Below are 15683 nucleotides of genomic sequence, written 5' to 3'. Positions count from 1 at the left end.
AACACATACTCAAAGATGCAACACTCACAAATGACACTTGCAGAAAATGTCACATTATGCCAGAAACTATACAACACATCACCTCTGGTTGCAAGCTCTTGGCACAGACAGATTATTTACACAGACATAATCAAGTAGCAAATATAATACACCAAGAGCTTGCAAAGAAACACAAATTAGTAGACATCCACAAACCATACTACAAATACATTCCACAGACAGTATTGGAAAACAACACGCACAAAATGTACTACGACAGAGCCATAATCACAGATAAAACAATTTACCACAACAGACCAGACATCACACTCATTGACAAACAGAATAAAATCACATACATTATAGACATATCCATTCCAAACACTCACAATATACAAAACGCATGCACTGAAAAAATTAGCAAGTACACAGAACTCGCTCAGGAAATAAGGCATCTGTGGAGGATGGATAAGGTGCTTATTGTACCTGTTGTTCTCTCTTCTACAGGTGTCATACCACACACACTACACAAAAGCCTGGGCACATTACAATTGAATAGAAACACATACATCACACTACAGAAGGCCACTATATTGAATACATGTCATATTGTGAGAAAATTCCTGAATACAGACACACACACTAATACACTTCTTTAATTTCTGTTTTGGTTACTATGCCTTGACTTTGGTCCGGCATAGTACACAGCCACCGGTGTTAACCGAGTATATCTCACTTAACCCAACATAATAATAATAATCAGCTAATTTATGAAAAAAACCCAAAGTAAATATTTGATTATGCACAAAAAAAATTAAATTTATTATTATTCTATGACTGACTACTGTATGTATAATAATAGTAATAAATATGAAATAAGTTAGAAAAACAAACTGTATAAGTTATGAAAATTCAATGATACTTTATCTAAGCAAAACCAAAAACAAATGTATGTACAAAAGAACACTTTCCCAACACTTGGGAACTTAAATTTGATTTAGAATTATAACTATCTCCACAAAAATCTAACAAATATGAAAACTAGACTATTTACAAAATTCACAAAAAGATTCTTACAACTAACTTGCCTAACCATCACACCAAAAAGAAAAAAAGTCTGTTCATCAACTGCACTCACTCAAGAATTTACAGGAGCTTTACCTCATTTTTCTTCAGTCTTGTTGGGTCTTTTGTACTCCCTAGTGTGGTGTAACAAGCAGTGCCACTCCAACTCATTTACATACTTATACTAACAAAATAAGTGTTATTTTCTTTATTTACAATCTTTTGAATATTTGTCTTTACCAATCCTTTCAAAAAAAAATTACTTCTGATTTTTTTAAATCAATCACAGTTGGGATTAAGAGACCATTCTTTAATTCCTATTCAGAAATCATTCAATCTGAGATGTTGTAGTAAATTGGCAACATAGGTGGTATGAGTGTCAGTCATGGTAAGACTATTATTTTTTCAAATTTAGAACTTTATTTTTCGATTGAGTGTGGTGCTTTTGTCCTTTAACAAAATAAAACGTTCTCAAAATAAATAACGAGAAACTATTGATAAATAAAAGATGCCAATCTATAAGAGTATGCTCTTATGTGTGGAAGTATGGTATTTAAAAATTAGCATCATAATTTTTATTTTTAGCTTGTTTTACTATAAATTGTTCTTTTTATAACAAAATAAGCTAAATATAATTTATAATTTTAACCAATCGATACACAATCCTGTTCTAATTAATTAGTATCTTGGAAGAACATCACAAAATTACAATAAAATATCAATGAGATTAACATAAGTCAAATTTAGAATTTATTAATAATCAGTAACAAAATAATAATAATATTGTGAGAAAATGATTATTTACTTACTTTCATTTTATTATTTTAGTAAAGCTATTTTCATATATAAAAAACTTAAAATAACCTTTATGATTAAATTTTAGATAAAATAAAATGCATACTGAAGTATAATGAGCTCCATTAGGAAGTCCAACAGGATCCACTTCAACTGCAAATGTTCTACTTGTGTAATTAAGATTTAAATGAGATGAGCAATGAATCCATGAAGCATCACAAATAAGTTTGAGATTCAATTGGAAATTTATTTTTTTCTTTGGATCTTTAAAAAGCATATCCCAATGTCAATTATTCTTGTTTCCACATTAAAAAATATACATTATAAAAATATTTTTAAAAATTACCTGTATTTTGATCATTAAGAAATATTGGTTCTACAGTAACATTAATAATTGAAGGGCGCTGCAATTGATGGCTTTCTCGTAAATAAATACCATTCATACCTGATCCACATGTTATGTTAAAACGGATATCATTTTCTAAACAATTAGAGAATTTTTCCAAGTGCTCAAAAGCTTTTTCAACCTAAAAATAACAATAAAATATCAGAAACTATTTAGAGGTAAATGTATCAAAGTAAATTTTTAAAACTGATAAAATGAAAAATTCTTCAAATGCATCACAAATTTTCAAGGAGGAAAAAAGCATTATTAATTCAACATACATCTATCATTAAAACCTAATGAAATCTTTCAAATTATTTAGATAATTTTTCAATTAAGTTTTAAGTATATAAGTAATTCAGTAATAAATTTTTTACAAATTTTCATAAATCCTAAATTAAATTGTTAAACATTTATATTATAAATCATCTTTTGTCTTTGTTTTATTTCTTATAATAATTAATACAAAATAGATAGAATGAAAAATTTCATTTAAATTCAAATTTTATTGAATTTTCTAGTTTTGCTATCTGTGTAATTTATACTATCATATAGTTTTTCGGTATCTTTTTCATAACCATATCACAATTTCATAGCTCTATATTTATCCAATTTGAAAATAAAAGCACTACAGAGTACAATAAACAGTATCAAATATTTCTAATATCAAAATATTTAGTATTCAAAACAGCATAAAATTTAAGGATATCTTTCTCCTCAAGATGTAGAAGAAATTAAACACTTTTTTTAATCTAAAACACTATTAAATTATCTTGTTTATAAAACACATTACCAATTACTTCTATATATTTGAATTTTTCTTATTTTTAAATGCTGTTATTTATTTAACTAGCCTTGTATCAGGTCCTCAAATCTTGCAACTTAAATTTCATCCACTTCTAATTATGATGGAAAGCTGAAACATATAACATATATCTAAATCCAATGGCAATGCATTTTAATGATGTTTCAGAGGATGGCCCCACCCTACCATCATCTTTATTCTGAAACCCAGTAAACATACATATGATTAAATTCTGATTGCTATGCGTAAATGCATTGTAGTGATGCATATGAAAGTAATGACTCCACCATCCCTCATCTCACTCAAACATTTTTAAAATGTTTTTAATATTTTAAAATTATTTTTATTTTTCCTTTCTTATCATTAAGCTAGAAAATGAGTAGAACGGATTTAGTTGGTTCTTTCTTAAAACACACTCAAAAATCCAAAAACCACAAATTAGTTCACAATGATATGTAATGCTATATTTTGACACTGTCCTCATTTAAAACAGAATCTAAAGAAGTTATTACTGAATTTAAATTATCAATAAACAATTTCAACACTCCTAAATGGCCAGCTATAGATTTAGAACATAAAATACAACAACAACAAATACAATTTAAAATACAAGAATACATTTGTAATAGAACAAATTGAAGCTAGGGAAGATACTTCTACCATCTACTATGACTCTGCCTGAGATACATATGCCATACTATTGATCAATGTTATATGCTGTGTGTGTAGCTTATGACACTCAGTAGTGCTATCTATCTGGCACCAGTATATTTTTGGACATATGTTAATAAGAGCATTTTAGTTCTTTGTCATATCAGAAATGTATTCCCAAAGTTTGGAACCACCCTGTAATATAATACCCTGAATAATACAAATAATTTTCAATCATAATTTTAATTGTTTCCTCACTGCAAATTTCTCATTAATATCCAAATAAACAAATTTTGAAAATCAAAATTAATTAATTAATGTATTTGTATATAAATAAAAATTGTTATACTAACTTGTAATAATCCATGGCCCATGCTAAATGAATCAAAGGATTCAATTTTAAGAGCAGTATTTTCTATTGCACGTCTTATACTAAATGGAGAACACTGTATGTTTTTAGCCTTAAGACCAGAAATCAATAAAGCTGGAAAAAATTTTTGAATAATTAAATAATTATTATTTTTATTTAAATTATATTTAAAATTAATTTAGTCTTTAGATGCTAGTCTTTAGATATAATAAATTTTCAAAAAATTCAAAAAATAATTTAAAATTATGCAATTATAGAAATAGAATTTACACATTTCTGCTTGACTTGAATATCAATCTATAAATTCTGCTTTATAAAAATATGTATTTTCAAAATAATTATAATCTTTTGTATTTAAAATAATTTTTTTTTAGCCTATAATGTTATATGTAACAACAAACATCAAACTGATTTTATTAGGTGTGACAAACAAACTGCTAGAAATTTATCATTAGATGCCAGATTATTAATCAGGCTGAATTAAGACTAATTTAATAATTAGAAAATAACATAATTTGGCTACAGGGAGGCAGTTAATTTAATAAACTAAAGTTATCATTAGATGATGACCTAACTGCCTACCAATAGCAAAATTGCTTTATTTCAAATTATTAAATTAGCCTTATTACTGGCTGATTACTAGTCTGGCAGTTCATTTGGCACATCTATAATGTTATAGTCTAAAGAAAATATTAACATTTTAAAACAAAAAACTTATTTCTTTGTTTTATCAATATGAGATTATAATTACATATTAAATTTAATGTAATTTATGAAATCTCATCATACCAACAGAGCCTGCTGCATGTGGAGAACTCATAGATGTTCCATTCATCAATTGGCATCCTCTTAACATCCAATTTGGTACTGAAGTAATTGCTCCTCCAGGAGCACATACACTAACTCCTAAACTTCCAATCATTCTGAAATTTATATTCATTTCAAAATATTCATTTCAAAATATTCCAAAAGATTACAATTACAATTACAATACAATTAGTTTTTCATTTTTATTTTCTAAAATTAAATTAAATTTATATTTATCATTAATAAACTCAACTTTAATATGTTGCAATATGATATATAATTATAAAATACAGTAGAGCGTCGATAAGTGGAACCAATTGGGGACTGGGGTCCTTCCAGTTAATGATTTGTTCCAGTTTCCGACTTTGTACGAAAAAATACATTAACCTGTCCGATGTTCAAATTTTTCTCCGTTGCATATCACTTCCTGTTGAATTTTTCTCCGTTGCGTGTCGCTTCATGTTGAATTTTCGTCGATTTTAAGCCTAACGAAAATTTTTATAATAATCATCGAGGCTATCGTATCGTTAAAAATTATTTCTGCATTTTGTACAAACAAAATAAATATATTAAAGAATATAAAAAACATGAAAATTATACTTTAGAAGTAAATTTAGTATCAAAAACATTCGATTCAGCACGACACAGTCCGAATGAAAATCGTTCCACTTTCCGGCCATTCCACTTACCGATGTTCCACTTATCGACGCTCTACTGTATATAAATTCAATAATTAAAATTTTTTTTTATGATATATAATGTTACATTTCGTACTTCAAACTAGCAACTGTAAATTTAATTAGCATAATATACTCATTTAAAATTTCAACAATCAATAATGATTGTTTTTATCCTTAGTTCTTTCAGTTGCAATTTTTTCAGTAAGAGGATAATTTATTTTCATTACTATTTGATTATGATAAATTTTTTGTAAAATTAACAATTTCTATAAATTACATTTCTATATGTCATTCATTACAATGAAATTTAATAATATTAAGTCACACTGGACGAACATAATGGTAAGTAAAATCTCCACCAACCTCAAATTAGTCCAGCAGTCATCAAACTTATCACCTTTCTAACATTTTCCACCTACTCTGAAGGTCAGGAAATTAGAGTATAATGGAATGTTCATTGAATCTTCAAACAGGAGCAGGCATGTTTTGACAATACTTTGTGAACTGACTATTCATACGTTATGCGGTATACATATGACAGCCAATTTAAATTATATTTCATCCCAAATTAAATTTTCCTGCTTGAAAATTCAACAAGCATTCTGCTATGTTCTAATTTCCTGATGAAAACTATAGTAGGTCAAAAATGAAAGATTATAATTTTGACAACTACTGGACTAAATTTGAAATTGGTGGCGATTTTACTTACCAACAGTATCATTACAATAAATAAAAAAAAATGCCTCACGAAGGTCCTCTTGAAGTCCATGTATAGCCCATTCCTGGCATTTTTTCTCTTAAAGAATATTCTGCTATCATCATATCTGGAGAAACATAAGCTCCTACACCTGAAAATAAATAGTTTTCAATTGTTAAAAAGACACTGAGTTTTGTTGAAAGATCTCATTTTGATTTTCAAATATTTTAATTAAAAATAAAAATTTGTATAGCTGAAGAGAAATAATTACTATCACAAGGCTAATAAAAAAATTATGCCAAATATACTTCTGGTTCTAAGATCTCTTGAACATGTAATATTTCTTCAGATATAATACATTATCTTGATCAAAATAAGAATTCACTTATAAGTTAGAAATTTTAAAAATTCTATAAATATAAGATATTTTGACTTTTCAACTATGCCTACCCACTTGATCTACACAAAATTCTTGAGGAGTATGATTAATCATAACTTCATGCTAAATTTGTGAGAAAAAGCTAAATAGTTTTGATTCATTACTTGATTATGCTAACAAACTATTTTTTGCACTTAAACATAAATAACTATGTGAGATATGAAAGGGTTTTCATTAGCCCACTAAGGCAAACACCCAACAAACTAAATACACAGTAGATGTTAGAAAATTAATTTATTTATGCATGACATAACTATGTACAGATTCAATAAAGCATGTCAGCTCTAGAATGGTTTCTCCAGCAGACCTTAGACCTGATCCACTTATATTGCAGAAAGTACAAAAATAATAAATAAATAATGAATTTCTTATGTTTAAATTTCCAATATTTTTGTACCCTTTTGTATGTATAGTAGATTATTTAATAGTAAGCCTATTGCATTATATTATATTATTATATTTCAAAAATTTTCCAGGAGGCCCACTTCTAGACTTCTTTTTCTGGAATAGTCTGATTCTCATACTTTCTGGAAAGCCATCCCACAATTTTCTAGAGCCACTCCTACTTGGTGTAACCACGCTCTCATGTTTACTTACCATTCACAATATTATCAATTGGTTATTGTTATCAATGTAAGTTAATCCCAAAGTGATTGTAAATAGTAGACTCTATTGTGTATATATACATTTATATATATCATAGAACCATGTTTGTTTGTTAAGATATGGCAACGCAACACTTGGGCAATCTGCCTGGGGGATGCCTTCCGGGCGATCTTTTAAGGAAAACTGGCCTATTTAGGCATTACAGATGTAGAGAAAACCCAGAAAACTCCATGTGGCCAGCCTGTCCAAGCAAGGCGTGAACTCATGACCAAACTACCAGTGTTCAGGGTACGAAACCTGCTTGGCCACTGGTGGGCCATCATAGAAATATAAAAATAGACTTAGTAACTTTGCAAAAAAATTTAATTTAGAATATCATAAGTTTAGAAAAGTTTTGCTTTTATTTGTATTTGGAATTTATAAAAGAAAAGTATAAATTTAATATTCTTTCTCAGAAAAATAAAAAATTTAATACTTTTAAAACAATCTTACCAATAATTGATGAACTGTAACTACTTGGAGTACTAATTGTAGATAACGCAGGACCATGATTTCCAGCACTGACAACCATACACACACCATATTTATGAATTACTTGATGAAAAATTTCTAAAACTCGTCTAAATAATTAAAAACAACTTTTATGAAAAATATTTATTAAGTTTCATCTTTCTACAAAGATGTGAAAAGATAATTTTAAAATGATTTCATAACTTAAATAAAATTGAAAATATCACAGATATTTCAGACTTATTGATAATTTCTTTCTTTTACAGAATACTGACTTCATGTTTGACCTCATGCAAGTCTGTTAAAGTACAGATATGATGTTCTTATTTATATATCAGTTTAAGCTATTAATAAATTTTTTCTAATTATTTCACTAACCATTAATTTGTGCTAAATTATACACAAATTTTATTAAAAACAAACATTCATATTAACAAAAATTAAAAAGTAAACAAATTCTTGGGATAATTCTTTTTTACTTAAACTCACACAAAAGCTGGAACTGTTGATCAAAAGCAAAAATACATTAAGTATGATTGGTGTGTTTTTTTTTACTTCTCTGAATCCTAACTTCATATATTTACAGAAGACCAAATTGAGATACAACAATAACTTATCAACTATTACTAAATAAAAAAAATTTTAAGTTTGTGATACTGAAATGTAATTACTTTAAGAAAATACTATATATGTAATAGCATCTAATTTAGATCTAATGGAAAATAAGTATTTATTAGATTATATAAAATATAAGTAGCAGTCAAATGAAATGTAATAAAGATTGAAAAAAGATACAGAACTCAACTTACATGTTAATAATAATCATTGTTGGCAACACACTTTGCCCATTGTGATAACAGATGATGGATACAGTATTCTTAGTTCAAATCAAAACCATTCTGAATAGCCTTCTGTAAACTGCAACATCCAACACAAGTTGAATGTTTTGCAGTTTGCTTTTGATGATAAATACCTAATCTAACTTTCCAACCAATTTTTCAAGGTTGTGTCAGATGCTATGATGCAAAAACCCATTCAGAATTAAGTTTAATCTTAATCAAGGACAATTTTATGAACACAGCATCCATTGTCTGGTGTTTCAATGGAAGAAGTGCATTGCCAACACTAATGATTATTTACATGTAAGTTGATTTCTATGTCTTATTGGTCTCCATTACATTTCATTTGTCTGTCCATTATAATTTAGTTATAGTGTGAGATTCTGTAATTATTAATACTAAAAGTTAAGAGTATTTTTCTCATTTTAATATCAAATATATAAACATAAGAATAAGCTCTTACATTTTCTTTATAAAAATTTTTAAATAAATGAGTTTATTTAAAATTATTACATGAATTTAAACCATTTCATTTTCTTTATGATCTTTGAATTGTGCATTTGACTATCTTTTTAAATATCAATTAACCTGACAGCAGTTCTGAAAATTCATGTGCAAATTAAAAAACCTTCACTATAAATTAAATCAGATTTTCTTATATTGTCCATTAACTATGATAGTGGTAGTATAATAAATGTAACATTCTATTATAGAGAGAATTATTCCAAACTGTGATGTAAAATTGTTTTATCAATGAATATTGAGAAAATTTTTGTCGAATGTGTCTCATTATTCATTAATATGCATTGCAAAAAAGCACAAGCATATCAACAAAAAATTGTATATGTAATTGAAAAATATGAATCTTAATAAAAATTAAATAATTTTGTAAAGTTATGCAACATTTATATTTTATATTCTATTCAAATAAAAACTTACCCTCCTGACCAATGGGAATGTTCACCATAACTCATATTTATCACATCACATTTTGATTCCATAACTTTAATCATCTGTGAAAAAAAAAACTTAATTTTATTTATCAATCAAAATTATTCCTGGATCAATTATTAATTTGATTAGAAAATAACATTTTCTTACTAGTTTTTATAACAAAAAATTGTTGAAATGATCAAGTAATACAATTCAACAAAAATAACCTTCGCTACTTTTTCCAGGTTATTACAATGAAATAAATTCACTTATTATAAACTTTGAACTAGAGATAAGTACTGCTTCTATTTCATAATATTAATAATTAAAATTAATTTTCAATTTATTTCAGAAACTTTAAAAGAAAAAACAATCAATCTCAAATGAAATTTAAATCCACAACTACTGCAAATTCTGTAGTAGTCATTACTGCTTAATAATTACGAAAGTTATATTATTGCCACTTTGACTAGAACATGTCTTTGTAGTTACATATGTTTTAGAATTAATGTGTATTTAGAAATAAAATATGATTTAGAGCCTGGCTGATATAACTTGATACTATACTTGCACTTCTTGAAGAGTTAGGAATACCATTTCAGGTCAATCTTTTCTTCTAGATTTTCCTAAAATTGATTACATTTTTTGGAAATTTTGTTTTATTACATGTATAGTGTATAATTATTATAATTTTAATATGTGATAAATCTGATGTGTAAGGTAATTATTTATAGTTCCAGCTTCTGGGATGTTTTAATAAACCTTTCATTGTCCAAAATTATTACATGTCATTACACAGAATTTATAATTTCAATCAAGCCTTCTTTTTATTTATTGAAATAAATATTGCATTAAAATGACATATTTATTAAAAAAACCTCATGATTATAAAAATTATTATTATTATTTTATATATTTACTATATAATTATTGTATAATTTTATTATTTATATTCATATATATTCTTTTTATTATATAACATATAAAACAGTAATATATAAATGTAATAATAATTAATAATTTTAATAATTAACTTACAGCACGCACTAGAGATGAGCCAGTTTCCATAGATCCCAAACGAGAATCTCCAATACCTATGCTAACAATCTGTGCTCCTGGTGCAATACCATTTCTCTCTGGTTCATCAGGAAAGTATGCTGCAGCAATACTTGCAACATGTGTGCCATGAGATGCTTTTATCAAATAAAAGATAATTAATTAACAAATAAAGTATTTTATTTAAACAGAAAGTAATATTAAAATTTAATAATAATAAATCTTCTATATAGCTAAGTTACAAAGCTTAAAATAAGTTCATATATTGCATTTTAGTAATTTACTAGCAGGTAACCGAGGCAAAAACTAAAAACAAACATTAAAGTTATTTCATACTTCTAACTTTCTATTATATTATATTATAGTATTTGATTTACAAAGGTTATATTATGTAAAAGTTTATCACATCGAGTGCCCACTCCAACACATTCTAAATGTGTTGGAGTGGGCACTCAATGTGATAAACCCTTACATAAGATAACTTTTGTAGTTACCGTATTAGCCCGAATATAACGCGATATTTTTCGACCATTTATTTTCCGTTAAAAAATCGACTCGCGCTAAATTCGGGGTTTAAGTAATGGAATGTAGTATAAACAAGGACATTTTCCTACAGAGATTGAAACGCGACTGAACGTCAGACCTAGCTCGACCGACCGCTTCAAAACAACCATGTGATCTAGTTAGTAGGCCTGCGCTTTTGTTTGCATAGCGCTACTATAGTAAGGCTATGTCTCCGCTTGTTCGAAGTTCATTAGTCACGTGATTTTTCGACCGCCTTTTAGTCACGTGGGCTCTCACAGACGCCATTTTTTATCTTAAAATTGTGAAATTTTTGGCTTTGCTCGAAAAATTATTATTACATCTTTCTTTTCTTTATTTTCTCTACTTTTAAACAATGTAAAATATTTCTATATTGACAAAAATGCTTTATTTGTGTCGAATTTAATGTAATTTGATACGTAAAACGCAAAAAATAAACATATCAAATTTCAACTCGCCGTAATTTATCTCATGTTTCACCGATTGCCATCGGGTTTGTTTGTAAATGGGGAAGAAATATGACTCATTCAAGTTAAGTCAGTAGAAATTTCGTACTACTGCGAGAAAATTTGTCAATAGACCCGCTTTACCCCCTAACGCGAAAGTCAATAATGAATAACAGAAGTCAACGAGTTCTCATTCTGAAAACAGTTCAGATTCTGAATAAACATTTCCGTTTTTTGTTGTTACTTACGTAATATTAATTTTGTTTTACATTACTTAATTTTATTGACACGAATGTAACCTGTGTTATTAGCTATAAATACCTAAATAAATGCTTATCTGATTGAATTTTACTTTCTTTGAATTCTTTTATGAGTATTATTTTTTTTTCTAAATATCTTTATGAAAATTTTGGAGTCGCGTTAAATTCGGGGTTGCGTTATATTCGGGCTAATACGGTATATAAGTCAAATACTATAATATAGCAAACATTAAAATGAAAACCATATAAAGAGTTTGTTTATTTCAGCCTACCATTGTTACGATACTCGGATGGTTTGAAATGGCACAAATTCAATGGTCAAGTAGACAGGAATTGAAAATATATCTCAAATTTTCATATCATAATATCATATCATTTTGATATCATAATATTTTCTAATGTTATCTCTAAGAAACTGTACCATTCACAGCCAAATATCCAATGGTAATCTGCCAACAAATCAAACTTCGAAAAAAAACTGACCAAATATTCAAACTCGGCAGCCTCAAAACCACTTAAATCATATTTTGTGTTTGCCAGTAACCTTATATTATGTAATTTTCCTATTTAAATGCCACCATACAGCTGGTTCGATAGAAAGAAGGAACTTTTGCAGAAGGGAGTCAAAGTTAATTTGACCAAAAGTAGTCATTGACCTCCTCCTGGAAGAGAGGATGGTCAACAATTACTCATTAACCTGTCCCATGTTGTTCCTGAGTATTTTCATGTTTACCTCATTTGACCTGACCTGTTAACTCCATATATACTTGTTTTTGCATCGGAACGTTTTTGATACTAGATGTTGCTATGCATCATAATTTTTATATTAAAACGAACTTTTGAAATATAATTTTTTTTGTTTTTATATTTTTCAATATATTTATTTTGTTTGTGCAAAATAAAAAAATAATTTTTAACAATACAGTAGCCACAATTATTGCAAGGGCTGATTTTTTTCAAGCTCCGATGGTCCACAAAAAAAAGACGAGTGTAAATAACAAAATGAATTTATTACCAAAAGTTAGGTACAAACATAGTTACTTTTCAACATAATCACTGTGAAAATTGAGGTATTTATCATATCTGTGGATGAGCTTTTCCATCCCCTTGTCATAGAATGTTGCCACCAGTGAATTGAGATGGCCTTAACAACATTGTTTTGAAGACTGCCATTAGTCTCAAAACTCTATCCTGCTAGCCACATTTTCAGTTCAGGAAAGAGGTGGAAGTCTTCACACATTAAAAAGTTTTAAACTGGTGGAAGTCTTCATCTTTAAACACCCAGCATATAGCCCAATTTAGTGCCAAGCGACTTCTACTTCTTTCCTGAACAGGAAAAGTGGCTAGGAGGGCAGAGGTTCGAGACCAATGATAATCTTCAAAAAAACGTTAGAGCCCATCCCAAATTATTGGCGGCAACATTCTATGACAAGGGGATGGAAAAGTTCATCCACAGATATGATAAATGCCTCAATCTTCACAGTGACTATGCATGTCAAAAAGTAACAGTGTTTGTACCTAACTTTTGGTAATAAATTCATTTTGTTATTTACACTTGTCTTTTTTTATGGACCATCAGAGCTTGAAAAAAAAAACAGCCTATGTATTTTTAAAAAAATTTTTTTTGTTAGGCTTAACATCGACAAAAATTCAACATGGCGGCCACACGCAATGGAGAAAAATTTCTACATGGAATAGGTTAATACCATCTACTTTTTGAAAATTAATCCGTGTAGGTTAAGGTTAGCAACTTCTAACACATGCCATCACAACCCATTGCATGTGATCGAAGTTGTTAAAATGTCTAAAAGACTTTGTATGATCGGTTTAAATAAAAAAATCTTGTAAAAATGCTAGAATAATTGCTTTTATGTAATAATAAATTTTTAAAAATTTTAACAGATTGTATAAACTATGTGAGAAGTGTGTTCTTGTAAATATTGCATTTATGGAAAAAATTATTGGATTGCAATTTGAAAAAATTGTAGACCTATAAATTCCCACTGTAGTCATCTATCTATCTGTCCTTCCTTAATCTCGAGAAAGGAGTTAGATAGATGAAAGCCAAGACCAGATGTGGAAAACTTAGGGCAGGAGGCCCAGTTACACTATATACAAATGTCCAGTTTAGAATGGAAGTAATGTTACTTTGATTCAAAACATTTCCCCAAACAGAGTTAGATATATGGCCAACACAACTTTATTGCTAACAGGAAAAGTATGATGTATATAGGGTAAGATCATCATTAAAAAAAAATTGAGAACATTGTGACAAAAACTTGCAGCCCAGCATTATGACAATGTTACAATAAATAATCACTCATTAGAATTAGTTTGGTTTATTTAGTTATGACAACGCAACACGTGAGTGATCTACCAAGGAGGATGCATCCCGGAAAGACATTTATGTAAAAGTTGACCCAATTGAAGTGTTACTAATGCAAAGAAAACACAGAAAACTCAACTTGGCCAGTCCATTGGGCATATGCAAACCCACGACGACTAGCGGTGTTCAGTGGTTTTATCCACTCAGTTACTGGAGTATACTTATTGGGCTGCAATTTGAAAAAACTGTAGATCTATATATTTCCAGTTGTCCGTCTGTCTCTGACCTTCCTTAATCACAAGAACAAAGTTAGATAATGAAAGCCGAGACCAGACATGGAAATCTTAAGAGAAAAGGACCAGATTACCTATATATAAACTTCCAATTTGTACCACAAGTCATGTTATTTCAATACAAAAATTTTCCCCCAAATGAAGTCAGATATATAACCGGCACGACTCTATTGCTAACAGGAAAAGTATGATGTACAGGGGGCAACACACTACTACACCACACAGGCAAGTGTTATGTGCTACCTGTCACAGTAATGGCATAATGGTGCATCTATTTCATGCTATATCATTGTCGTAGTAATTCAATGAATATAATATATATATTTTTAAAAATTATATCCTTTTTTTGTAAGAATTATATTTACTTAATTATTTTGTTAACTTTTTTCCAATAAATGCCACTATGTGTAACTCAGAAAATCAAATGTAAATAAAAGTTAATTTATAGAAATGCAATCAATATTTTGGGGTGGGATGTATGACATGATCAAAGTTAGAAGTATTTGAACGTAACTGCTGAGTTTCGTAGCAATTGGTCAAACGGCCTAGAAGTATATAGTGAACAAACAAGCAATCAATCATCATAATTTATATATAAATTTAAAATAAAACCTTCCATTTCAAATGTTATCGAAACTATAGCCATTAAAATTATGTTGAATATTTTATTAAATTCTACTGTATTGATTTCTAGAAATTCTTTAAAATCCATTAACCTATGACCATTAACTTAATCCAATAAGTCTTTAAAAATTAGTCAGTACATTGTCTAATATATAGCATTTTCAACTTCACTAGTGAATAAAACAAAATACAAGGATGAATACTAATTCTAAAACCAAGATAACAAATTACTTGAAAACTAAGTTTTTTTCTAAAATTATAATTATTTTCTTTATATTATTTTATGTAAAAATTTTTTGCATTAATGTATAATTGGTATACACAAGAAACTTTTTCACTTATTGTTTTCCTAAATTTATAAAGAGTCACTAACAATTTATCAAATGTTTCCAGTTCAACTTTTACTGCAAAAAATTACCTAAAATTCAAACTCATTGGAATTTATTCTATTTAAATTCTGAAATGACTTTACCCATAAATAGAAACATTAAACTCAAAGCACTACTGAAATTCAATAATCTTTATATTTTGCTTTAAAAAATGACAAAGCCATTAATAAAAAAAAACATATTTT

The 15683-nt window shown here is 28.1% G+C and overlaps 1 protein-coding gene across 1 annotated transcript in view; it reads right to left on the bottom strand.

The window, feature by feature from the left end:
* The window catches only part of TppII (Tripeptidyl-peptidase II), a 113748-nt gene that overhangs the window by 73584 nt on the left and 24481 nt on the right, over positions 1-15683 (bottom strand). The window contains exons 8-15 of the mRNA XM_067271525.1: positions 10600-10754; positions 9568-9641; positions 7772-7899; positions 6286-6385; positions 4840-4973; positions 4034-4164; positions 2186-2366; positions 1946-2103 (exon numbers count right to left, since the gene is read on the bottom strand). Coding sequence (XP_067127626.1) covers positions 1946-2103; positions 2186-2366; positions 4034-4164; positions 4840-4973; positions 6286-6385; positions 7772-7899; positions 9568-9641; positions 10600-10754 — 1061 coding nt within the window. The remainder of the gene's footprint in view (positions 1-1945; positions 2104-2185; positions 2367-4033; positions 4165-4839; positions 4974-6285; positions 6386-7771; positions 7900-9567; positions 9642-10599; positions 10755-15683) is intronic.

This window comes from Centruroides vittatus, unplaced genomic scaffold (genome assembly GCF_030686945.1).
Source record: "Centruroides vittatus isolate TY-2023 unplaced genomic scaffold, ASM3068694v2 contig_4, whole genome shotgun sequence".
In the NCBI taxonomy this organism is placed as follows: Eukaryota; Metazoa; Arthropoda; class Arachnida; order Scorpiones; family Buthidae; genus Centruroides; species Centruroides vittatus.
Note: the sequence above shows the minus strand (reverse complement) of the source record. Positions and strands in the feature narration are given on the sequence as shown.